Below are 27,893 nucleotides of genomic sequence, written 5' to 3' on the forward strand. Positions count from 1 at the left end.
ATACGCACAGATTTTGAAAAACACTGCAAAGGCCTTTAAGAAGTAATTCTCCAAAGTTCATATGGATTTCCTTCCCCAATGTTTTGGGGTGATTACTTAAAAAGGGAGAATACACAGAACAAATGCCTTGGTGAACACATGACGTCATTTACTAAAGCATGAGTGGCCCTTGGCTTTTCTAGTTCTCCCATCTGTTCCCCAATATTGAGTTAAGGATGTTAACTTATGAGGAATTAACATCTTTTGGCAATTTATCCCAATGAAGCATGCTTCTGTTGCAATCTAGGAAGTCAGAGCTCACAACAGCTCACATCCATGCATGTATCAGAGCAGAAACTGTCACATTCATATCGGACCTTGAGACCATACAGAACAAAAGGATGGGATATGCAGAGGAAGAGAAATTGTGGGGTGGACCATGTAACACCAGGCAAGTGAAGGCATGCCACACTTGTTCAGGAAAGAGATGCCATCATGCAAGAGAACACCCTAGTCAAGGAAATTCGAGCTCCACCCAGGCTGAGAATGTGTCCTTTCAAAGGCAAGTAAACAAACAAACACCCTCTTACTAGACACATTCCTCCTCCCATAACAATAACTTGGAAGAAGGTGAATGTGGGATGAAAAAGGACAGCAGAGTTAAGTTCACAGAAATGTCACTGTAACTATTCCATAGTAAAACTGTTTTTCTGTTTGTTAGCTTGTTTGTTTGTTTTTTTTTTATCTCATGCTATACTTATTGGTTTGGGACTCATGGAGATAATGTAGCCAGTCCATATGAATTAAAAAGTGTGCAAAAGAAGGGATTCAGGGGAGACAAAAAAGGGAAAAGAGGAGAAGGAATTCTGCTATTTGTGTGTTTTTACATGCAGATAGGTGTGTATGCAAACAGAAGGCTACATTAAGTGTGGTTTGTGGATGGCACCAGCTGAATTACCATTAGCTGGGGGCTGTCAGAAAAGCAGGCTTAGCCCCATCCTAGATCTGTTAAATCTGATCCTCTGGAGTGGAACCCAAGGCTGGTGTTTTAATAGCTGATATGCTCAAAGAAGCAGGGCTTTAATCTGTAATGATATGCATTTAGCACACTTGCAAATCTGTGGGGAAAAATAAATACCTGACTCTTACAAGGACTAATCATTTAAGTCATTAATCTTTGAAATGCCTTCCCAACAGAACTCCATTAAAATATAGTTAGAGCACTTAATAATTCATTTGGCCATCTATCGAAGCAAAAGGCAGGAAAAACAAGTCCTACAGTGGATGCATCATAATCCTCTTTTCTAAACATCACCCTTGCAGCAAATAAGCATTCAGGGCAGACAATATGAAAGTGTGTTTGTCTTTGAATTGTTCCATCAGATAACACAATGTCTTGATTTTACTTAACAAGGCAGTACAACACAATCTGGATCAACCAGACACAGGAAAACAAATGGTAAAGTTTGCATTCAAATCACAAGACTGTAATTTTTATGTGAAAACTACAATGAGAAAATCATGTTCACGTCTCAGAAGGATGAAATTGCAGCAGAGTGACACTCAGACATGGCACAGTGGGGTACATTCTACATGGCTTGGAGGAGGGACCTTCAGTTTCATGTGTCCAGTGCTTTATAAGATAATGTTCTACAGTTTCCAAAAATGAATCACACAATGCTGCCCAAGTAAATGAGGAGATGATGGACATTACTCAGTCCTTACTGAGAAAATACCTCAACTGACTTCAACCCAAGAAGTAGCATCACAAAAAATGAAGGTTGACATAATATTCAAAAAAACTATAAAAAGACAAATGAATAATTAGCAAGGTTATTCTTACTTATAAGACAAAATACTTTCTTCTTCTTTGCCTCTGTATTAAAGAACAAAGATACCGTAAAAGGAAAAGAGATCTAGGGTCCCTTCATATTCCAACTGCAAAAATAAAAATAAATCCAGGTTAGCCCCCAATGTGATCACGTGGTGTAGGGGAAGCAGGTGAAGATAACCAGTAATGAGAAAATAAAGCCAATTCCGATTAAGGTGACCATCTGAGGCTTTTTCCCTCTCTTCTTTATTTTGGTGTCTTTCTCTTGCCCTTTTCACCCTTCGATTCTGTAGCTTTCTACTTATGATCTCTGTGAAAGCCAAATAGAAAATGAGGGTGATGCTAAAATCAGTTTAGTTTCTCATCAGGCACAGGAATAAAAAAAAAAGAAAGAAAAAAGAAAAAGAGAAGGCGAAACTAACTAATGCCCCGGAAAGTTGAACTGGTCCTATCACATATACATATTTGAGATGGTAAGAGATCTAGCCAGGTGGTGCTCGCTAGCTCCCCGGAATTCTGGTGTGCTATTTCTGTAGTAGCCACAAAGTTCCTTCTGTCAATAGGCTGTGACTCACAGAGAGCAGTGGCAAAATCTGAGATGTGAATGGTGAATTTCTATGAATAAATTATTTATGAAGAACACCAAAAATTATTCGCAAGGAAGAATTCAGGAATCCATTAGACAGTGCCGGACAAAACTTTAATATGCAGATAAATCACCTGATCTTGCAAAATGCTCATTCTAATGCAGCAGGTCTGGGTAGCGCTCAGGATTCTGCATTTAAAAACTGGTCCAGGAGATGTTAATGCTGCCTGTCCGTATGTCACACTTTGGGGGGTACTGACCATGGGGATACCAAGAAGCAGGTGAGGAGGCTGCTCTAAAGCTACGGACAAGCCAGGAAGTGCAGATGGTCTGCAGAGAGGGAGGCGGTGGCACACACGTCCCACACAGCTACCAGGGCAATAAGTTAAGGATGACAGTCTCTGCTCTCCTTGTGGCCTTCTGGAGACAACATGAGCACACTGAACAGAAAATTCTGTAGAAAGACTAAGAGATTTACAGGCCGGAAGGTAGAAAGTGAGCATGGCACTGCTAATAGAAAGAGAATTTCTTCCATTATTATCTATTCCAATTTGACACTCCATCTATTGATTGGTTCCGCTGAATGGTTCTCTGGTTAACTCTGCTGGGCTCCCTTATTAATTCAGAGAGTTTTATGGTGGACTGTTATTGGTATGGGGGTGGACTGTGGACATCTACAAATACAGAGACCAGGGTCTTCTCCTTTTCAGCGTTTCTTCTTTCTTGTCCTATTTCATGACCCAGGGATGAGCATTGGCTTGTTGGATGAGCATTGGATGAGCATTGAGATGACACAGGAAAGGCAGTTTGAAAATGTTAAGGTCTCATATTTTGGATCACAGATCTTACATTCCAGGGCCTGTTCCTTTCTTGAGTTATTTCTTTCCCCTTTTGATACGGTCTTTGAAGTTGCTCTGTGTGAAGGAGTTTTTGATGGTGGGGAGATTTAAGCGGGAAGGGCAGCAGTCTAAAGAACGCAAGAAGCTAGCAGAACTTTCCCTGGGTTCGACAACTTCAAGAAGACACATATTTTTGCCTATCAGTTGCGTCCACTACAACAGCACAGGAGGAAGAGACTCGGGGTAGACAATTTTATTGAAAATGAAAGCTTTACACTTTCCTGATCAGATTCCATCAGTCCCACTCCAACATTCAGTGTCTCTTTATGTGAAGAAGCCTAACAAAAGAAAACATGAAACCAAAAGGATACTAATAGCCCACAGTAATATTGACGGATAAATGCTTGTCTAAGGTGGGAAAGCAAGAAAGTTTTAGGGGTGGGGTTTCAAATACTCAATATAAAGACCTTAATGGTTCTTAAAAGTAAAAGTTTAAAGTTTTTAAAATAAAAGGTAAAGAACACTTAGGAATTACAAGAGCGGATTATTGGGAACATCAATGAAAAGAATTCATACAAGGAAGTGTGACGGGTGAGAGCCAACGAGAGCAACTATTTCCATATTCAAACAACAAAATGCAGTAGGAAGGGCCCTGCTTAACAGATGGCTGGGTGCCTGCTTTATCCTAGAGCACACACGAGGCTCTGTCACTTATTTCAACAAGTGACATATGGACAACGTGGTAGGTTTTCTCCTCTCTACTGATCAAGCTTCCCTCTTTAGTGGGAAGCTGGATTCCTGCCCATCTCACCAAATTTACGATGGCCAAAGAAGCAAAGTGTATGAAGAAGCAGGGGGAAATCAAACAACAAAAGGAGAAAAGAGGAAATAAAGCAAGGCTATTCAACTTGTGAGCAAATGTGGTGTAAGAATATGGATAGATCTGGATAAAGAGTATGGACACAGTATTCATTGACTAAAAACTAGTGGAGTGGAAAAAGTTGAAATGTTTTCAAGTAAAATAAACACTATTGTATAGTACCGAAGAGATAATTTACAAGTGGGGACACCTGTGTATATAGACTCCTGTTTCCTTTTGGCTAGGATGCCTTTAGACTTTGGTTAGAACAGTTTATCTAAAGTGGAACTCTGTGAATCAGAAGTCCCTCAGTCTTCCCAAGGAATAAAAACAGATGACCTTTGGCAAAGATTGACTAGTTTTTACAAAGTAGTGAGCCACAAACTACCTGTTGTATTTTTAAGGCAGTACCTCACATGTCTTTTCTCTCTCTCTCTCTCTCTCTCTCTCTCTCTCTCTCTCTCTCTTTCTCTCTTTCTCCCCCTGCCCCCCCGCAGGGCTAAGATCAAACCCACGGCCACACATGCTAAACATGTGCTGTACCACTGAGCCAGACCCAAAGCTGTCTTTTATAATATTTTTTTCTATATGGTATGATGATTAACTTGAATTATTTTGAAAGAAAAATGTATTGTCTATATCTCACACAAGCTTTTATTTATTTAGTGAAAAAAATTGGAATTTTCTTTTTGAGATTAACAGGATCTTTGATGGATTTTGCTGAAAATTTTTTGTACGTGTAAAGAAAAAAACACAGTCATTTTAGTTATAATAAAAATTGCAACCTTTACTCTTTCCAAATATTTTTCTCTTGTGCTTAAGCAATCCAATTAGCCTGATATGATATTTTCACATAGGAATTCAAGTGCTACGCTTGGTGTCGAAAAATCCTATTTGAACCTACACGTTTCTCGTACATGCAATCAACTAAAGGATAAAACTAAAGTTTTCCAGTCCATGCAAAACTAAAGAGTTAAAGTTAACAATGGAGAATCCAACTACAATGTGGTAAACTCAGTCCACTCTCTTTCATTTACTGAGGTTGGTACAAAAACAAGTACCTTAAATATCATCTTGCAAAAACATAGACACATTTAATAAAATAAATATATTAGAAAATTCACACAAACACACCGAACCAGAGCTACACATCACAGTGAGAAACCAACAAAAAGCTGTGTGCAAAGCCAGCGTGAAGGAAGCATACGGATACATGAGCAGCAGCTGATTTTTGCACCTGGTCAGGCCATCATGGAAAGATCAGCAGGTGAGAAGCTCAGCAAATAAGGATGTGGGATGCAGGCATGCAATGAGGATGCGGACAGAGGCGAGCCACTGCACACAAGACGGTATGGAGTTAATGTATGAAAAAGCTTACTTCATTTAGAAAGCTCACTAATTGGTCTACCGTTAAATAATCAGTTTTGTCTCCATTGCTGAAAAGAAATTTATTAGAAAAAGTAAGTTTTTGTATATGATGCTACAGCAGGTACGATTTACATGTTGACATTTGTTGATGATAATTCTAAACTTATTTTCTAACCCTAAAATAGTGCTGAGTTCTTAAATGGGCAGAGACTGTTGGTAAAGGGGAAAAGCCCAACAACGTTAATGACAAAGGAAATGAAACACTCCCGCTAGGTCACAGAAAAATGTCTGCAATTGTTTAGCATTATCAAAAGATGTTATTTCAAAAACAACATGTAAGTCACCCATTTGAAATAATTGTAATGAATGAACTTTTCAACAACATATTAACATTCCAAATTGAATCTAGTTAGTTCACATAATGGGTTAATACCTAAAGGAGCAGGTTAAAATTGTAGGTAGTTAGTAAAGCCAATGCCAGGGGGGAAAGTTCCAGGTGCCGCAATTAATTTACATCAAAGTTCTCAAAACCTGAGTGAACTTTTACACTGATCGACTGAGGGGTGAAAGCATAACCCTGACTACAAATTCCTCCTCCCCCTACCAACACTGTTAAAATATAATGGCAAGAAGATGTTTTAAACATCCAAAAGGACAAGAATAATATTTATAGAAGACTTTCTCAGAATTGAAACTTACATTTTTTTAAAAAGATCTTCTATATCTGTCCGAGGACAAATCTTTTGTGTAAGTTCATAGAACTTTTCATAAGTAAATGCAGCAGGCTCAATTTCATCGTTCTGTAAAGAATAAGAGTGTCATAAATCATAGAACTCTTTCTCCTTCCAGACAACACTTTGCAAGGTCACAAAGCAAAGTCTTGAGCACTAGCAACCCCGGAAACCCAGCCAATCTCTGGGCCACCTTGCTGTGTCCCAGATTCTGTAAACAAACACTTCAGTTACCACAGCATCTGGCTACAGCTGGGCTTCCCTAGGCAACACCCAGAGAACAAACACAGACAGATAATTTTTCCATCTCTCTTTGAGGGGGAAAAGCACGCATTTGTGTAGAGGATGCTGAATCAGTCATGCCCAGTATTTAGTTATGCTTATTTCATGAATTTTCAGAAGACCAAAAAGAGGAGCCTAGAATGACTACGTAAGATTTGACATATACCGAGATATCTGTTTCAAATAGGACTTGCTAAAGATATCATGCTCTTAAGTTTTTCTTCCAGTCTGTACATCAATTTCAATTATTTAAAATCTAAATATTCACACACGCAAACGATTAGTTTGGGAAGGGGTATTCATAAAAGAGTGCAAGGCAACCTTGAGGAAATGCATTTGTTAGTTACTTATTCATGCTGACATGTGCATGATTAAGGACTATGACCACCCCTCACTAAAATAAGTTTCATGAGCTGTGTAAAAAATGGCCTGGGTTGCACCTCCTACGATGACACAAATAATCTGGAAGTTAACTAGTTGAATTTTAAAACACGAAGGTTAAAATGTTCAGAGAGATGGAAGGAGAAGACAAAATTTGCTATATATAGTTGACTCTAATTAAGATCAGTACAATATAAATAAATTAGCTTACAACACATGAGAGCACAAATAAAGCCTGTTTTAGAAACACAATAAGTCAAGGAATACCTTTCCACTTGGAAGACCTAACTCCTTGAGTGCTTGAAAGATCACTTTTTCTGTTTTCCCCGATGCAAAGGTTCTAGTAATACTAGGGCAACAAAGAAGAAAGAGAAAATTTCAAGTTACTCCTAATTCTGATTTCTTTGACCCAAAGATCCAGGTACTCCTAGGAATGGTAGAACTGGGGGAAAAGAAAAAGAAGAATAAAACTACTTTTCATTTGTAGAGGTCATCATTCCCCAAACTAGTTCTTCCCATGTGCTTCGGTGCTGATTCTGCTACTGATGGAACCTGATTCTAAAACAGACTGTCCCTTTGGTGTTGGTGAACTTAAGGAGGCAGAGGGGTACATGGTATTGGACAAAAATTTCTGCCTTGTGGCCCTAAAATATTACTTCATTAGGAAAACACAGTGCAGCGGACACTACAGTGGCTATAAAAGAAAACCCCAGGTCGACTGGAGGAAGAAGTAGCCTGCAGACCTGAGCCTGGGTTCTGGTTGCAAATGTCCTGGTTTTTATGCTGACTACACCTGGAACACGTCATCAGACAGATTTTGATTTTGTTTTCATGCTAAACACTCTTGAGCCGCTCTTGTAACACCAACCACGTCAAGGAATAGGCACTCTATTATGACAGTGACAGGTTGGGGGTATGACAATTAATCATGATTGTCAGGTTGATTGGATTAAGACATGCCTAGGAATTTAGTAAAGCATAGGCTGGCTGTGTCGCCAGGTGTTTTTAGAACCACTGGCATCTGGGATAAAAATTGGGGAGATCTGTCCTGGCTGTGAGTCCTATCCTATAGGGTGGGGATCTAGATGGAGCAAAAGCAAAGAACAGGAATGTCCATCAGTGCACACTGTGACTCTGCCTCCTGACCAACATGAGATGAGCAGCTGCCTCCGGCCACACCCTTCCACCATATTCTTTCTGTTGCACACAAGCCAGCTGACCATGGGCTGTAATCTAAGCACATGAGACACAATAAACCTCTTCTTTCTGAACTGTGATCCTCAGAGAGTTTGTAACGAGAACAAAAAGCTGACTGGCATGGTGTAGCAACAATTAGTCAGTAACATAAAGGAGTCTTTGTAGTATCCAGAGACACAGTATTTCCAAATAGCCTTAAAACTTGTACAGTGAACATCATAGCTATTTTAATGTACAACTCTTTAATGTGCAACACCTTCTAGTGTTGATACAGAGAGTTTCATTATAAATGTGTCAATGCATAGCATAACTGGTATCAAGGGAGGATTGGGACCCTTGAACCCAGCCCTTGACTGTAACCTGTACCTTAGACACCAAAGAAGCCTTTGTTTACTCCCTGATTGGAAGCCCACGTAATGTGTTACCATGATTTTGGAGACTCCATATGTGAAGGTCCAGCTTTCATTTGAAGATGGAGCTTATTTTATCTGCAAAGTTGGGCTTAGGAATGTCTTCTGTAGTTCTTAAGGCAGTATCTCACGCCCAGGCTTTTCATACATTGCACCATTCTTGTTAAGGAGAAGTCAGGCTCCAAAGCACTGACACACAGTTAATCTTGTTGAGTGGGAGAAAGCACCACTTTAACTGCTGAGTACAACTTTCCAAAACAGACTGGAAGTAGCTTTAGATAAATGAATTACTATCTGTTTATTTAAAGCTTTATTGTTTCATATTACATCCAGCACTCCATGAAGGAGTACGTTTTGAACAGTGCTTGAGATAGTTGTGTTCAATTAGAAGGAAGCTTATGCATCTACTGACATGGCGGAGCACAGATGTTTGACATCAACTAAACTGATAAACAGATTTCTAATATAGAGGTTCCTGCATCTGTATTTTCTCACAACTCAATAGTTCACATAATGTTATGCATTGTATTGGGGTAAGATGGAATTTACCCTACATTTTAAATCTAGGTGAAAGCAGCTTTTCAGTGTGTCTTTCTTTTGAAACGTATGTTTTAAGGTCATAATTGCACATGCACAAAGGATCAGGCACCTGCATTTGGGAGGAAAATCTCTGTATGTCACATTCAAGGCTCTGTTAGGTTTTGTTGGGCCCAGAATGAGACAGGAATTGAGCAACACAGTAATGAGTGTCACAGGTGTGACCTGAAACTCAGCACTACGGGAAGGGAAGAATATGTGGAAACTGAATCATTGCTTAGTGCTTGTTCAGGTGCCAAGAAATCAAACATGGAAGAAGAGTCTTGGGGGAGCAGGGAGAGGGCATATGGGAGGTGAGGGGGCTCACTTTTCAGCTCCATGTTTTCATGAAGGGGCTTGGGCTGGGGAACTGCACCACAGATTTGCTTACCTTATTCTACACGAGACCACCCCTACCCAGGATGGAAAATCGAAGTACATCAAGAAGCCCATTTCTCTGGAGCAGGGTCTGCTTCCTTTGTCTGAAGCACCTTTCTGAATGCACCAATCTTGAGTCTTGTCATGGATTCCCTCGGGAATGTGGGGCAGAGAAGGGGAAGCCTCCAGAGTGCAGGTGAATTATTTTGGTTTCCAAAAAGATGCCCTTTAACCAAGGTCCTTCAGTAAAACCTGATCACAGTCTAAGCACACTGTACACACTATTGTATTATATAAGGTAATGGTGGTGATGCATTCGCTTCTGCCTGCTGCGTATGTCTTAGGGCTTCACACCACAGCCGAGAGGAGCTCAGTGAGACTTTGTCAAATCAAAAGACACCACCATCCCTTCCTCAGAAGGGCTAATACAAGAGCAAATGCTCTTCAGTTGTGTTCAGTCCTGCTAGAGTCCTGGTTAGACTCTGTATCCCAGGGGCTCTTGGGAGCAATGGCCCTAGAAACTAAGGGAGTCCCACGCTTTGCTTGCCTATGCAGGATATACAAGGGTGTTTTATATGATCTTCTTTCTTCTCGCATTTTTACTATTGGGCATTAAGGTAAATGGGGTTCATTTTCGCAGAATTGTACATGCACATAGCATTTTAAAAAATCATTCACCCATCTCTTCTCATCCCAGCTTTCCCTTTAATTTCAATGATTTTTTTGGGGGGGGTTCAATGTTTAACATTATTTAATCAATGGTTAAGCAATGTTTAATCGATGTTTAATCTTGTAATAAGCCACAGAAAACTGGAAAGAAGGAGTGGGGTCTCTGCTTGTAGAATCAGATAGTCCTGTAGGCAGCCAGGCCTTTTAAGCTTCTGGGACATGGACAAATAATACACAATAGGGCTCCCGTGACCCCAGCTGAGGTGCCAGGCCTAGGTTCATCCTACTGTGCCCTTCAGGATCTGCTCTAGCTACTCTCTGGCTCCTCTATGGCCCAACTCTAGCCATTGGATCCCCTCTTAGGTTATAAGAGATGAGAGATGTCAAAAGAAAGAAGCTGTCTTCAAAGCTTTGATCTGAATGGTAGAATTATCTGAGGGTGAGTTTGTAAATTTGACAAAAAATATCAGACTGCCTATGATTATTTTTGCAGTATGATTGAAAAACACAGTAAATGTTTAAATAGAACAAAATTTATTACCATAAAAGTCACATTGCCATTAACTTCCCTCAAAATATTCTCCTTTGGTTCAAACACACATCCTAACACTCTTGCCGCTTTCTGAAGCGGCTCTGGAAGTCTTCTTTCATGTGAGTGGCACCATACTGGCCTTCTTGATGCCCGGAGTTGATGCAAAATGTTTACTTTTCATTTTTAATTTAACTTTGGGGAAGAGCCAGAAATTGCTTGGTGCCGGATCTCATGAACACAGTGGATAAAGACACATCACAATGTTTTTATGAGCCTGCCATTCTACTGGGTGCCACTGGGTAGCAGAATTCACTATATATTTGATCACAGTTTATAAAGACTTAAAGGCTGTGTTCAGAACTGCTTCAGGAAGTGGAAAGAAGAATAGGGTTACTGCCTCTCAAGTTAGAGGGAGTATTCTGAGTGTGATTTGTGGCAATGGGCCTTTTACTGCAAAATTTTAAAATATTAAACATTTGCCTTATTTTTTCACTCATGACTTGTATATAAAAGAGAAAAGAGGGAAATAAGGAGTGACACTTTCCTTCATTTGTCATTCCTACTATTTCCTGGGACATTAAATTTCAGTTTACTGCTAGAGAACAGGGCCCTTCCCCCAGCTCTGTAATGATTATGAAACCAGATCCCTTTTAACATGATGTACACTACATTAAGAGCTTCCATTTTTAAAACTCCATAGTGATAGTGATGAAACGATATTTTAAAAGTGTTTACTCTTCATTAAAACATTCAGAACAATTTCCACCTCACCCTTGGCAGCTCCTCTACCAGCAGAGTTATCCAGTTTTTCTTTTTCTTTTGGCTTGGTATCAATTCTCCATTAGCTTTTCACAAACTGCCCCCAGTCACAGATGTCTTATGTCAGACACCTGTAATTATTGGCAAACACCACAGTCCAGGTCAAAGACAGCTAACGAAGATGCCAAAATTGGCTATTTCTATCAAAAAGTAGGTACGTTTTGTATGCTAACAAGGTAGATCAAGACTGAAGCAATCAGAAGAGGTTTCGAGGTTGTGTATCTATGGCTTAATTAGTAAGACGCACAAACGAAGTCAGAACTGCACCTTAGAAGTGCTTTGGTCATAATATATGTGTTTCTATTTTGTTCATTTCCTGAATTTAACTTGGCAGAAGAGGCAGGAGAGTAAGGCATGATGAACAGATCCAACTTATATCATCGTTCATCACATTGCTAGTTGTACTCTCTAAAGTCTGGACTTACTGCTCCAGAATTGCTTTTAAATAAATATGGTTTATCTATACAGCAATAGCTACAGGGTGTCGGGATACATTAAAATAATGGTCCTGCTACTGAGAACCAAACAAAAAGCTTTGAAGCACAGAGGCTCTTTGTCAACAACCTTCAGGCAAGTGTGTTAACAGGGCATTTTTTAAACTTCTAAAGTAGACATACAATGGACTTGCTAGTAAGTTACTAATTAAAAAACCTGGAGAAGACTTTATGTGGATTTGGGGTATGCAACCTGGCAAGCTTTCATACAAGGTTAAATAAAAAGAACATAGTATGGAGAGGGTCTTTTTTATGATTTCTGTATTTCCTCTTTTCTCATAAATATTTCAGTTATGTGACACATGTATTTAAATTTATGATTCTTATAATTTATAAAATTAAGAGAAATGATTCTAGGATACTCGTGTGCAATGCAGTAAGAGTGATGTCAAGAGACACAGGCATGCAGGGGATGCAGGATGGAAGATTCACATCAGAAGGAAGCTGCTAGGCAGGAGCGAAAAAGAAGCTGCCAGTGCCAAAGGTGACCAGCATGTCACTGCTCAACTGTGCCTATGTGAATGCTCTGCACTTGGTGACCTGCTGCCTTGTCTGTGACAGATGGCATTGTTCCAAGACAAGATTCCACCACTGGTTCGAGTTTGCTTCTTTAAGTGCTATCCGGAGAAGACAGCAGCATGAACCTGAGCCTGGAGCAGCCCGGAAGAGCAGGTTGGTATCTGGAAGTCTGTGCTTGAATGATATTGGGGCCTTGGGCTCATGGATCCAATACTCTCCTGGCTGCATGTGGACAGGTGAGGCTCCGGGGCCCTGCTCAGCTTCTGGGATTTCCATGATCAAATACCACAGCTTGGAGGATTTGGCAAAGGAATCTCAGTGCCACCATAAGAAGACCTTCCAATGAAATACACACTATTAGGAAACCCTAAATCTTGGAAGGTGATTGAGAACCAGAGGAGGGGTTCGTGGAGACCCCTCAGAGTAAAACATGCCAGGCCAGCTATTAAAGAACAAGTGGGGAGGATGTATCCAGTTCATATCCTCTTCCTTTGTGATTCTACCTGGACCTTACTGCTTTTTTCTCCTTCTGTCACTAATAACTTGCCAGAGTAAAAGAGACAGCAGCAGCTCTGAAGGATGTGTGGGTTGTAATCCTGACCTAATCCTAGTAGTTTGGCACTAGGGGGTGAAGCCTTTGAGGCACTGGATCACAAAGGTGGAGCCCTTATGAATTGAATTAGTGCCCTTATGGAACCTTACAGAACTCTTCACCCCATTCTGCAGTGTGAGGGTATAGTCAGAGGCAGAGTGTGTATCCCAGAAGGGCCTCATCCTTTTTCAGAAGGGGACATGCTGGCCCTTGAATCTGAGATTTCCAAGCTCCAAAACAGAATAGGTTTCTGTTGTTTCTCAGCCACCCAGCCTGCAGGACTTTGCTCCAGCACCCAAAATAAGAGAGCACTGCCTCCTCCTGTGCCCCAGAAGCCCAGCAAAGTTATGATTGAAGGTACAACCCGGGAGCAGCCCACTTCTCAGAACAGTCCTCATGGTGCCACCACTGCTACCAACCTCTGAACTTGTGGCTGCTCGGGTAAATAGGCAAGAGAAATTTACATCCAAAAACCCACTTGCTTGAAAAATTTTAAAAAATATATAAGGCTATCTTTATGGATATTATCAGAATTAATGTTACCTGATCAGAGGCAAAATGTAATTTTTACAAACCAAAAAGAACATTTGACCAAGAGATTCTAATGAAGCTTCTAGAAATATTTTAAAGGAAAACAGTAAACAATACTTATAGAGGCTCCATGCTTTGGAATCAGGAAAGTGAATCCAGGGCACAGGGGCCGAGGGTGGTGGTGGCCAAGACTGGCTGCCTTACCTCCTCACTGGAATTTTGCCACTGGGGTTGGTCATAAACGCCAATTTCATCCAGCTGGAAAACAACAGCAACGGCATTGTTTGAATTTCATGGGATGAGCAGCTTTAAAAGAAAAGCTTATTCAAACTAATATCTATTCTAAAAGTCAGAGACAATGATGTGGTACGGAATAAATTCAGGGCTGTCAGATTTAGTAAATAGAAATACAGGACTCACTCACTGTTAAATTTGAATTTCAAATAAGCACCACAATATTTTTGTACAAGTATGCACTATGTAAGATTTAGATCATGTAATAAAATATTATCTGTTACTTCTCTGAAACCCAAATTTCATGGAGATTCCTCTATTTTAATCTGGCAATTCTAGATGAATGGATGGATCCTGCCCTTGATTATTACTGTTTAATAATGTACTAAAATGACAGCAAATACAACTACACCAATGTCAGCCAGCCATCTCCTGGGGACCCATGAGGACTCAGCCCTCTCAGCTCTCATTACTACATTGTAGACCCAGTGGGCACATCCCTTAGTCTCCAATGGTAAGGACAAGTCACCAGGATGATGAGTAACTCTGCTCTCCCTGGGCTCCAGCAATACGAGAACACAGAACATTTATTGCACTTAGGCGTTCTTAGCTAACGTCTCCCATGATCAACACTTCTACTCAGTAACAGTCTAATAATTTGTAAAACATGGTGACTTAGTAAAATTAAGTCAAGTTTCCCAGAAGAAAAAGTATCTACTTATTCATATACACATTTGGGGGACCAAAGGGGTCACGGTTACACAGAGGGCTGGGAAAATGGTTAGGCGAGTTTGTAACCTGAGCTAAAGCTTTAACCTTTCTTGTATGATATGCAGTAGCCTTGGTGACACAGGGACTGGCCTTCTGCGTACAGTTTTAGCCTGTCCTTTGCTGTGGGCTTTCTCCAGGTAAGAGAGGCATATCCTTCCCATTTCATAGATGACAACTCTCTGGAGAAATGGGCATGCCTGAGCAGCAGGTGACAGGGTCACAAAGGGACCTGGACAGGGCACCCTAAGATCTGAGGTCTGGATATGGACATTTGGGTCACACAAATATAATGTAGCCTTCTAAAAGTCATTGATCCTCTGGGACTTTTGGTCTTTGACATTTTAACATTGAGGAACAAATAAAAAAACCCAATAGATTCCTCTTTAACAAACTATGCCATGGTAATTGCTGAGGAAAAGTAAGAGCAGCTGTCTAACAAACAGGAATTTACAAGTCTCAATAACTTTCCTTCACCAAGAGGACAGTGAAAAAGTCAGAAGAGTCCTGTAAAGTTAAAATAATCGGTATTTCATAAAGAAAGAGTGGGAGTCATGTGGTAACAGTAGCCGGCCTTCTGCTGGGGAACCAGGGGGAGCTTTCCAGTTTATCCACATGACAATTTTTATTCACAAATGGGTAGGGATACGGCTAAGCTGCGAGAATCAGTCCACTCTTTCAAATTCCTGCTGACTGAGAAGGTAAGGACTCAAAGTGCCCACAGGCTGACCTGCTGGCTCATGTCAGGCTGGTTTTGAGATGCAGGGTGAACCAACCATTTCGCCATGTGGTTGTTTTCAGCCCCTTCACTGCTGCCCGCCAGTGGCCCAGTGACAGCAAACAACCCCTCCTTCTCCCAGATCACTGCTTTTCAGAACGGCACACATTTGACTTGGGTAGGAGTTTTGCTTGGTGCATTATCATGCGACCTTGGAAGATCAATTTGGATAGGGCTCAAATCTTGGCCAATAGTATCCTTCTGGATTTTAGACACAGTGAGCTGGGTAAAGCCATTGGATCCTTGATTGACTGTTCCTCACTGCCTACAGAACAAAAAAGTACTACATTTGGGGCCATGGCTTCTTTGGATGTTTCTACAAATGCTTCTCTCAACTCTGTAGTTTTCAATTTCATGCCATAGAGACTGGAGATAGCCCAGCACCTAGCCAGCACCCAGCCACTGGTTCTAAGTATGAAGAGCTACCTGTCAGAAGACTCAGTTTGGGGTCACAAAAGCCAATGCTCACGGACCACAGGACACTTGGTAACCAAGGGTAGTTAGTAGCTTTGAGCCACTGCCCTTTTGTTTCAATGGGTTTTTAGCTGTGTGCCTTGATATTACATATATTAGGTGGCATAAAGAATGCCGATGAGTGCTGGTCAACTCATCCTCTGATATCAGGAGTGTGGAAGGAAATGCACACAGGTATTGACCTGACTTCATACACACAGCCTTCATCTCCGCATGTGACCACATGCTTCACAATTCCCAAGAACAAAGGCGAAACTCACTGTTTCTTGAGGCAGGTCATTGGACTGACGTTGTTGGCCCTGAAGTTGTGTATGATCGATCTCAGGCCTTCCACCCATTGCTGAAAGAGAAGGATAAAGTGTTCTCAGTGAATCAATCAGCTGCAGCTGAATATGGTGGCTTTATCGGACAGCCTGTATCCATTCTGTGTAGTGAAAACCAAAACTCTTTTTTTATCTCCCTCCTGCCACACAGCCATCTACATTATGCATGCTCATATTTTATTCTTTAATAAACAGCTTCTGTCCTTTCCATGGAGATAAATGTGGCATCCACAGTGCCATAAAATACTAGGTTGCCACAAAGGAACGTAGTCCACTGATTGACTCATTAAGCCTTTTATTTGCAGCCTGTTTAAATACAAGTGCTCATTCAAATACTGGCAATCTCTGCTCTTTCTTAGCAACATATACCACACATGATGATATAACCTCCCCATTCCCATTTTAGAGGACGAATGTATAGGGATTCTTCGATTGTATTGTGTGATTCTTTCCATCTGGGTTTGTGACACATTCATCTGTCTGTTTCCCAGCAAAGCCTTAAAAAGTGAGAGTCTTTACTCTCCAGGGTGCCCAGAACAGGCAGTGATGTGCTCAGATAATTTCTGTATAAGGACTTGGACCTCAGTCGTTCATGCCATCACTCCATGGATTTACAAGGAAAAATGAAGGACGGCCGAGCATGGCAGTAAAAGGGCATTTTACTAGAAAAGGCTAGCCCATGAACTAAGGCCAGTCTGCTCTTAGATGTATTTGCTGGTGCCAATGAACGCCATAAAAGAACCAACTCTCGGTAATACATTCTGTAGCAAACAAAACCGTGACCCACACACAAGCTGGTTCAGTATGTTCTTAGATTGATAGCCTGACTGCTTCGGTTCTAAGTCAGTGCTGAAAAAGGGAAAATAGTGGTATTAGCGCTGTTCACATATTACTGTTTAAATTGTGTAAACATAAACTTTAGGGTCTCAGTTGTGTAATCACATATAAGTGCTCAAAAGCCAGCCTGGGGCTGGTGGCTACCATACTGCACAGTGAAACAGAAATATTTCCATCAGCACAGAAGTTTCCATCATCACAGAATACAATGCTGTCCAGTATTACCAGGTTTAATATGGAAACAATTTAACGCTTGCATGATGACAACTGAACTGCCAGTGTCTGGGATTTTTTTTACTTTCTTTTAATTCTAATTTTGGTAGAATAGATATAACCCTAAATTTACCATCTCAACCATTTTTAGTCAACAGTCTAGTGGCCTTCTGGACATTTTGCTTGCTGTGTAATCATTACCACTATCTCTCTCCACAGCTATTTCCATCTAGAACTCTGCACCATTAAAAAAGAATAACTCCCTATCTCTCTCTCCCCTCAGCCTCACCATTCCGTGTTCTGTATGTAGGATTTTGAACTCTAAATAGGTGCAACAAGGAAAATCATTTTGCAACTGGCTTTTTTCTGTTTAGCATACTGTCCTCAAGGTTCATCTATCCTTTCAGCGCAAGCCAGAATCCCCTGCCTGTTAAAGGCTGAATGTTATGCCACCATATGCGTAGTCTACCTTTTACTTTTCCCTTCTCCATTCCATGAAAATGCGGGCTGCTTCCACGCTGTGGCCATTGTGAGCAGTGCTGCTATAAACCCTGATACACAAATAACCCCTAGGTCCACCTTTAAATGCTTTTGGATGCATACTTAGAAATAGAATTGTGGAATCGTACAGTAGTTCTATTTTTAACTTTTTTGGGAATCACCATACCCACCATTCCCACATCAGTTGTGCCACTTTATATTTCCAGCAACAGTGTAAGCGGTTTCTAATTTTTCCACATGCTCAACAACACTTGCTGCTTTCTGTGTCTGTTGATAGGAGCCATTCTGGTGAGTATGACTCAGTTTTTACCATCTCTTTATGCTCCAGTCCTTCCTCACAGCTTTCTGAGGGAAGAGCACAGAGCTCCAAGAAGTAAGCACCCGTATGCAACATGCAAAGGCCATTTGATGAGAAATGTAAATAGCATCAAAAGTCTCAGCAAGCATGACAGAAGTCAGGAATCTGAGACAGGAGGAGGAAACACAATAATGCCATTCAAGAAACGCCCTGCTTACTTTCCATCGGCAGATCTCTCTTCCTGTCAGGCTAAATATGGACCACAACTCCCTGAAGATTATCAAATATCCTGTTATTGGCCTTAAAAACCACTGGCCCACACAAGTTTCCCAAGAAGAGACAGAAAAAGCACAAACAATTTGGTTGGCATTAACATGGAAAAATTTTCTCAACCTGAAGGTTTGTGACATGTTCCAAAACACGAAACAAAGCCCGCTACTTCACAGGGCAGAAAAGGTGACAATTCGGTGGGAAGGTTCATGTCCTGAGAAGTTTCTAGAAATAAATTCCAGAGCTGGTGGACTTTGATGTGGCTTAAACAACTCTCATCCATCTTTTGCAGATGTAACTGTGGGGAAGACTCTTGTTTATCAGAGCAGACCTTTGAGGTCCTTGCTCCAGGGACGGGGCCCAGGCTTGAGTTAGTAGCAAATGCCTCCAGAGTCCTCAGGGGCCTTAAAGGGCATTGAGAGGGAGAAGTTGTGACTTTTTTCTCCTTAGGATGATGGAAGCAAGGTCAAGGGTCCTGTCCAAGGTCACAGAGCAGCTGGTGTGAGACAGAGGGGCAGTAAGCATTGCTGAGCTAATTAACCCTATGTTTTCCTGCTGGGGACATTTCACCAGATGGCTTGGCCCCACTTCCCCTCTATGACATGGAAAAGAGGGCTTTAGACCTTGCCCCTTCTCTTTTACTGTTCAGGTCAAGTACACTTAGCATAGCAAAGCCACAGGATGGTAGAGAAATGTTAACATTTCCTCTTTTTAAAACTAAATCAGACAAAATGCCAGCAGGTGTCAGTAGAGTCCTGGAAATTCCTAAACAAGTTTCACTAGCAGTGATCAACATGAATATCAACTTCTCTGATCAGATTAGCTAAACCCAAAAGATGACCACTTAGATATATTTACACTTTTGAAATCCTAAAAATAAGCATGGTAATCATCTACAATAGGCCCAGGAGGTCAGACCTCAAGTCATTTGAACACATACAGCGGCGCAGTGGGGCCAGGCTGTTGAGATGACTCTGGCCACATAGGATGGCTTCCTCCTAGTCCAGCCCTCTTGAGTGGATGGGAGCACCTGGAGACAGGCGAGCACCCACAGGCAGGCAAGCACTATGGCCTGGAGTCAGATCTCCTGTCCTGATGGGCACGGCATGGCTTCCCTCTTCCCCAATGGGCTGCAATTATCTCTCTGTCCGTCTCTCTCTCTCCCTCTCTCTCTCCTTCCTATCTCTCTCTGCTCTTCTCTTTCCTTCCTTTTTCCTTCTTTCTCCTCTCCTCCCCTTTCTTTTCCTCTCTTCTCCTATCCTCTTTTCTCATACATTTTGATCCATATATAATGTTGTTTTGTTTTTATTTCAGTAACTAGAGACAAGAAAAAGGCCACATTTTCCACTGGCAATTCTCTGGATGCCTCATTTCAACTGGCTATTATGCATTCAAATAATAAAGCAGAAGATACACTGGAGGCATCTACATTAAGTCTGCTTTAAAGTTAACTCGAAATCTGATATTTAAAGTATTCCAGTAACCAGTGACTCAAGATCACCTAGGAATTGCTCAAAGGCAAATGATCTGATTAGATCTACTGAATGGGTACCCAGGGATGTTGAACAGCAGCCCAGTTTTAACGAACTTTTTAATGGAGGATTGTTTTGTGAACTTGTATTTGAGCCTTGCTACTGTAACCCTATACAACTCAAAGACATACTTCGCAGACCAAGAACATCGCATCCTTGGAGCTTGTTAGAAATGCAGTGCCGGGTCCCAGCCCAAACCCACTAAACAGAAACCGCAGTTTAACAAGATCCCCAGGTGATTCGTGTGCATGCTAGCTTACACAGGTCCAGCAGAGGAGTTTTTCACAACATAGAATTCTCTTGCCTGTGCCCACCTAGGGCAGTCTGGGTTTGGCTTCTGTCTTAGTCTGTTTGGGCTGTTAAAACAACAAACTAAACCAAAAACAAGACACCAGCAATTCTGGCAGTAGATGGGTGCCCATTTTCTGGTTCATAGACGGCACCTTCAAGCTATGTCCTCATGTGATACAAAGAGAACTAGGCAGGGTTCCTAGGATCTTTGCACTGAACTGCACCCCACGCTCTTTTTTTTTTGAGACAGGCTCGTTTTTGATTTATCTTCTTACACCCGGCTTGAACAAAATGGAAATTCTAACCTGCACTGGTATGGGACTGAAGTTCACATTTCTTGTTTGTAGAAGAGAAGTAAGATGCTACCAGTAGAGATGTCACCTTCCCTCTGTCTGAGCTGTAAAAATAACTGATCTATGAGGATGGCTGAAATATTTAACACGTAGGAACTTCTTTGAACCATAACTTATACATTTTGATCCATGTATAATGTTGTTTTTATTTCAGTAAATTGAAATAAACAGTAAGGCCACATTTCCACTGGCAATTCTCCATGTGCCTCATTTCACCTAGCAATTATCCATTCAAATAATGTCAGGAATTTAGACAACTGAAAATACACTTATGACTCCTTTGACTTGTGGGTTCTGGTGCACCTAAAGGGCACCAAAGAGGGGATACCACACCTGCTTCCCTGTGTGTAGGGCCAACTGTAAAGCTTTGAATAAAGATTCCCAGAGGGTCTCATCTTCTCTTAAGACAGGATTCTTTCTCAACAGCTTACACTATAAAAATCACACTTCACAAATCTCTGTATGAATACTATAGGCAGGATAACTACACCTTTACATAAAACTAGAAATTTAATTTGAGGAAGGCACTGAGGTTTTGGCTTCCACAGCAGGTAGTCAGTGGCTCAGATCATAACACAAATGCAAAATGTAGATAGAATGTCATTCTTATGGGTCTGTAAAAGCACAGCTAATGAAAACTGCTTCTTTTCAAATAGCAGAAGGAGCTACTTGGCATGAAATTGTCAGTATTTGACTTTGAGGGCAGGCTAAGCAGAAAAGATATCCGGCAGGTATATTGTTAAAAGGAAACTGTGGATAACATCGGAGAAAGAAATTAGAGGTTCCCAGGGTTTTCTGTTCATTGCAATTAACTGGGGAGCTTATGAGACTTTCTGGAAGCCAGGATGTACCTGCAGAGGCTCTCATTAATGCCTGGAGTGTGTCTGGCCCATCAATCTACTTTTTACATGCTGCAGACAATTCTACTGTGAACCTATGATTAAGGACCACTGAACTAGATAATGTGAGCTAAATTTGGGTTAAGGCAAGTGTTTCTCAAACTTTAATACGCACTGGTTGGAATCACCTGGAGATTCTGTTAAAGTACAGATCTAGATTCCACAGGTTTAGCACTTGCATTGGGATTGTACATTTTCTAACAAGTTTCCAAGAAATGTCATGGACAGCATTTGGGCCCTCTTAATTCCTATGCCCTGTCCATACAGAAACCGCAGGACTTGTACATTGTCTCTAGATAAACTACACATCTTGAGTTCCACTAAGAAGTCCACTGAGGGAAAAACAGTTTCATCTCCAGTGTGCTAGTAATTGTTAAGAAGGGTCCCTTGATGCAGTTTATCAGGAGCTCAGGCTGCATCCGAAGCTAAAGAGTCAGCAGCTCTGGAATGTTCACCTGCACTTTAACAAACCCGGAAAGTGACTCTGCCACAATCTTTACAGCGCACTGGTGCTAACCAGAGACAAGGAAAACTGAAGATGTATAAGTGGCCTTCGAAGAAGGGGTTTGTCTTGTTTTATTTTGAATCTATTCTATGGAGGTAAAATTTTGTACATAACAAATGATCTTTAGGCTTTTGATCCAAGTTTTGGGATAAGTGTTACCAACTGAGAACTTCCAAAATGAAATCCTTGTTCTCCAGTTCTGGATTAAAATTCTCACATATACATTATACTACCGCTACCTCCCAACACTATCACTATATTGCTGAAGTATTTTAAAGAAAGTTACAATTATTATAAAAGCAATGCAGATAGTCACGGTGAGATTGATTCAGATGCGACAGTCATAGGAAATCCAGGTACTTCTGACTCCCAAATGCCCAGTCATCAACCTGAAGCCCAAGGCTACAGCCAGCACAGCAGTAACTGAAATGGAGGCTGGAGGTCAGTGCTCTCAACATCTTGGTGCCCCATGGCATCTGACTGAGGACTAAGACCCAGGAACTGAAGCCCAGAGGCAGAGGCGGAAGGAGGAAAGACACAATGCTGGCCATCTAGGATGCTGAGTCCAACCTAAAACCGAATAGGCACCAACTCACCGAAGTTTGTAAATAAAAGGTCAACTTCTAAACCCATTAAGAAGAGACCAAGTACAAGAGAGCAGGCACTGCATGTATGTCTCACAAGGTAATAAGGTCAGTGTTGCTTGTGGAACAAGAGACAAGCAGGAAGACCATTGTAAAGGTGACCATAAGAACAAATCAGTCCCAGCAGCCTGAAATTCTTGGTAACCACCGCCATAGGAAGAAGAGCACAAGATCACAGTTGGTGAAGCATTTCACACGTACTAATGAAGCTAAGCTCCCATCCTTGACAAGTCCAACTGACAACCCAGGATGGAGGTGAAAGTAGCCAGCCTGTGTTAACAACCAACAGCAAATGATTTCTGAAACTGGTGGTCAAGCAGCAAAGGAAGTTTTGCCAAAAAATCAATAGAGAGTCAACTTCGTATTAATCAAAAAAGCCTGTGGGAGGTCAAGAATAATTCTCATAAATAAAGTTTTCCAATTCGCAAAGAGGAGAAGCCAGGGGAGAAGAGAGCAGGAACTGGGGATTTTTTCTTGACACAATCTGAATGTATTCCGAGTGATACAATTTTTCATCTGCTATGTTCTATCCACAGAGTGAAGTTGAGGAAAGATAAAGAAGGAATGTATGAAGTGCCATCTGTTCTTAAATCACTTTCCCAGCAGGGTGGATGAGTATTTAGGCAGAATAATAAGCGGCCAGCTGTAGGTATGAGTGGCTATATTTGAAAGACAGAAGTGGACAGGTCTCAATAATATTTATGCATTCCTGGTTACAATTAGTTCAGTCACTCAAAGAGTGTCAAAACAGGCTGTTAGTCCAGCTGGTTATCTTGATAACAGTGGGCAGTTAGGGCAGAAGGACCTCTGCACAGTCACTGGAGAGGATGAAGTGCTTAGAGGACCCTGTGCTGTTCTGGGTGACGACTCTGCTACAGAAGCATCACAGCCCCCACACCATCTGGGTTTCCACTCCTTAGTGTTCCTAAGGGACCATTTTGGTGTCATCTGGGCATGATTCTGCAATTTCCTATAACAATGGCCTGTCAGATCTGTGCTCTTACCTCCTGTAACCACATGCATTTTCTTCAATAGACTGCTATGTAAACAGCAGACAGGAAAAAGAAAACATAAATGCACTCAGTACACCTTAGTGCCTTAGAATTGTGCTTACTAACTTTAGATCAGAAAAACATAATATTCTTGGGTACCTCAGGATTCACAGAGCTCACTCAAAAGGAGAAAGATACTCAGCTTACTTTATTTAACATTTCTTTAGCATCCTGGTGGAGAGGGCTATAATAACTGAAGTACTTTAAAACTGGAAAACAACAAAGGCATCATTCATCCTATACCAGTTAGAAACCATTAATTTGCTGTTTTGTTTTGTTTTGTTTTAGAGAGCTTGTTTAAAAGGGGCGGCAGCATCTCAATTCTATCAAATCTGCAACTCCCTGGTGCAAAGAGACGAGGAAACTGCTGATGAATTAAAAGGTGTTTGGCTGACTCTTTGGCTGTGTTTAGAGTTCTAAGGTCACAGTCCTTCTGACACATGCCAGTTAAAAATGTTGGAAAATTAAGCAATGCCAAAGTAAATAATATTTCAACTTGTGTGCAGATAGTGCTACCTGCAGAGTCTCTGGGGCACAAATCAAGACATGTCTCATTTAATGACCAAGTTTCCATTCCTGTGGCTGGTTGCTGGTTCCCTAAATAAGGAAATGAATTAAGTATGTACATTACAATATTTAGAGCACAGAAACGGTCAAATGCAACTCCAGCAGGATGACTTTGCTTTTATTTGTGTAACTGTCACATGTATTATTGTAATATATAACAACATAGAACTATGGTACTGTATTGTACAGTACAATCTGCAAAAATTACAGTATCTATAAACATGGTGCACTGTGCAAAAGAAGACATCGAGGCTCTGTCAACAAGATGCACAGAACTGTATGAAAAGAAAAGACAAGTTCCATGGCCAAATGGCTGGTGGTAAGTCTAAACAGTTGTTAAACAGGTAAGTATTTAAATGAGCATACCATATCTGTACTCAATCAGGGAGCCTCTGGATAGGTCTTGTCTAGGCAGCATCAACTTGTTTAATTCAAACCAATTAAATCTACAGGTGATTCCCTTAAGATAAGTAGGACTTTCAACATAAAAAGGCACTGTGAAGAATCTAAACCAATAGGCTTACATTTCATTAGCTTTCCATCATTTAGGGACAAGTCATCATACACAGACACACAGACACACACACACACACACACACACCAAAAATAAGGAAGGGGTAGAGGTAACTGGAAAATAAGGACAGCAAATAGGATACTTCAAGGTAAAGACAAGTAAGTAAATGCCAAGATTGCATCAAGGTTTTGGATACTCTTGGAAAATAATGCTTCTCTGACATCATTTGCTGATTTTTTTTTTTTTTTTTAGGTGTTCTGAATCATCATAGGAATCTCTTCAATGGAAAAAAAAAATAAAGGTTTGGGACATAGCTGAGTAGCCTTCTCCTTGCTGCAATTAACATGAGAAGGATAATACTCCTGAGAACGCTGCCCTTTGTCCTGCTGACCTTTCAGGAGAAGTCTTTCACATACTACCAATTTAACATGTGCTTCTCTTGACTACCTCTCACCCTGGTAACTACACTAAAACATTTAACTAAAGAGTATATTAAAGTCACCCTGTGTTAGAGGTGCAAAGTGCTAGTCCCATCCCTGTTTTTACATAGGTGACAAAAAGCAGCCAGTTTGCATGGTATAGTGGTGTTGGCCACTGCTGGGTTCAAAATATCACTCATCTCATCAACATTTATGTTCCCAGCACTCTGACAGGCTGAGGCAGGAGGACTGCAAGTTTGAGTCCAGACCGAATAACTTCAGCAAGACCCTGTCTCAAAATGAAAAATAAAAAGAGCTTGGGGTATAGCTCAGTGCCAATGCCTTGGCTAAGTCTTTGTATCACAAAAACAAACAAACAAACAAAAACACCAGAAACAAAACAAAAAAGTGGCACTCAACAAGTGCCATTTGACACGAATGCCAAGTGTCATTTGACAAGTTGGTCTTCCTCTTTGAGATTATTTTTTTCTGAGCATAGTTACAACTTCCATCCAGAGAGCTGTGAGAATTAAATGACACGCGCAAGTACTTTGAAAAGTGTCTGACACATAATATGAATTAAAAAACTTTGTCCCTGCTTGCTTTGTCACTAAAGACTTCGCTAAAGCACATAAGCCTAGAAGGTCTGAGATTTTGAAATATTTCAGATTTTGAAATATTTGTTTGTACATAATGAAATAACTTGTAGATAGAACCCAAGTGGAAACACAAATTTCATTTGTGTTTTACATGGACCTTACTCACATAGCTCAGAGCTGCTTAAAACAATGCTTTTAACATATTTGCGTTTTTACTGCTACTTATCCCAGAAGTTACGTGTTGAATTTTCTACTTCTTGGCTTCATGTCTGTGCTACAATTATTGTGAATTTTGGGTTTTTGAATTAAAAGTGTTTGGTTTGTATTATTAAGAGCCAGCAAATTTATTCTGTAAAGTGCTACGTGGTTCCCTGTTGCATAATTTTTATGGTTGGTTGGTTGTTTGCTCTGAAAATGCCTCAAAACTGTGAATGCCATTCTTGGCTTAACAGCCACATGAGGGGTAACACCTAGTGATGATCAAGTTACTTGCTCTGGGCCCTGGAGCTCATAGGCCACTGAGTTTCATGTAAATTGAGGTGTTTTGGCCTCCTCAGTCTGCTTTTTAATTTAACTCAAAGATTAGAAGACACATAAATACATTCAGACTCCTATTACTTATGCATTATGCCTGTAATTGCGATCTTTGCCAGCAGTGAAAAACTAGAGCTACGTGCAAGACAGAATCAATTTAAAGTTACTGACAATTTTCTCTCCAAGGTACTGAAAAGGTGAAGTCTAAACTCATATTCTGCTTCTGATGCAATTAGAGCACTTCATTTGGCATTCCCTTGGTAAGGTCATTTGATAAGCTCACAAGGAGGGGAAAATGAGCTGCCCTGGGCTGGGCCTGGAATCTCTTCTGAAATTGCTAAATTAAAGAGCACAAGGGTAAGCAAGACCTCAGGAAGCCTGAAGCCTTCTCAACGGCAGCTCTCCAGAGCTCAGAAGCTGAGAACACCTAGAAAATACACCTCAAAAACCACATGTGAAAGTCCAAGATCCATGTAAAGAGGAAAATGCACAGGATAAAAATGTTTAGGAGATGAAGCAAAGTATACCAAACAGCAGGAGAACAACTAGGTATAAAATGCATTGTGAATGCATTAAAAAGATGCATCAGCAAGGTTGCTAGGGACTGTGGGGGAGTGGTAGGGTTTTTAAATGTTTGCGAATTAGAAAGAGGTGGAAGTTGGACACATTTTGATACACTAGAATGTCTACTTTAAAATGGTTAATCTTATATGATGTGAATTTCACTGCAATTACAAAAAAAAAAAAAAAAAAAAAAAGACATAGGAGACAGGGGAATGCTCTGTAAGGGATTTTTATTTTCTTTTTACTCTTTTGCACTTCCTGCCTTGAAGGTAACACATGAATTTGCTCTGCCAGAACAACATCCTTTTTGCACTCAGGAAACACTAGGCCGAACACTGTCCATGCAAACAGTTAAGATGTTTTTGCACGATACTCAGTGTAGTGGCAGATGGGACAGCCAGGAAGCTAGTTAGAAGCTCAGGCTTCTTCCTCTCTTCACTGTTCTCACTGCTTCAGGGAAACCTCAAAAACTCCTGAAAACAACCATGACTCTCCCCAGTTACAGCATCCATTCTCCTGGGCTCCCATGTGGACACATGAATCAAGCAGGAAGAAAAATGACCATCAAAAGGTTTCACAAAAAACAATGGTGGCAGTTTGTACAATGTTGAGGGGCTAGAGATGCAGAGTGCTGGTATAGCAAAACCAGAGCTGCTCTCAGAGACAAATCCCAGAAGAAGAAGTGATCCCATTTTGCAGTCCACAACAGGTCCCAGGAAAAACACATTCCTGGGAGAACATACTTTGAACAAACTCACTGTCCCTTCTTTTTTCTGCCCCAAAGTAATCAGGTTTGCAATTTCTGATTCACTGTATCATCATATTCCCAGTTAATCAGATTTAAACTTTGGTTTTTACTTCTGTTTTACTTTGTGACTTGCATTTTGCTATGTTAGGATTTCTGTGCTTCCTAGTAAATTGGCATTTTAATTACAATTAATGTGACTATGCAGCAATAGCTCCACTTTGAGCTTTCTCTTACAACACAAGCTATAACTGAGTCAAAAGCAGGCTGAAGTCACCCTAACAACTGGCCAATCAGCAGTCACTCCGACTGCTTGCGCATCGATATGCAAATGAGGCAGGTAGTGCCTGGGACTTTTCCCTCCAAAAATGATAACTGGAAACTGAGATACAATTTCTGGAGCTAG

General features: G+C 40.9%; 1 protein-coding gene across 9 annotated transcripts in view; it reads right to left on the reverse strand.

Moving 5' to 3' along the window:
- Nucleotides 1–27,893, reverse strand: part of Plcb4 (phospholipase C beta 4) — a 355,157-nt gene that overhangs the window by 86,313 nt on the left and 240,951 nt on the right. For 7 of the 9 annotated variants that reach the window (XM_063248709.1, XM_063248710.1, XM_023560190.2 and 4 more), the window contains 5 exons: nt 16,088–16,167; nt 13,778–13,831; nt 7,124–7,205; nt 6,162–6,262; nt 5,473–5,530 (listed from right to left, as the gene is read on the reverse strand). In XM_063248709.1, the coding sequence (XP_063104779.1) occupies nt 5,473–5,530; nt 6,162–6,262; nt 7,124–7,205; nt 13,778–13,831; nt 16,088–16,167 (375 nt within the window). Of the gene's footprint in view, nt 1–5,472; nt 5,531–6,161; nt 6,263–7,123; nt 7,206–13,777; nt 13,832–16,087; nt 16,168–27,893 lie in introns of those variants that run through there. The other 2 variants (XM_063248712.1, XM_063248713.1) reach the window with 2 other exon arrangements.

The sequence above is a fragment of the Cavia porcellus genome, unplaced genomic scaffold (assembly GCF_034190915.1).
Source record: "Cavia porcellus strain 051 isolate PalLab524CR breed Dunkin Hartley unplaced genomic scaffold, mCavPor4.1 scaffold_5, whole genome shotgun sequence".
In the NCBI taxonomy this organism is placed as follows: Eukaryota; Metazoa; Chordata; class Mammalia; order Rodentia; family Caviidae; genus Cavia; species Cavia porcellus.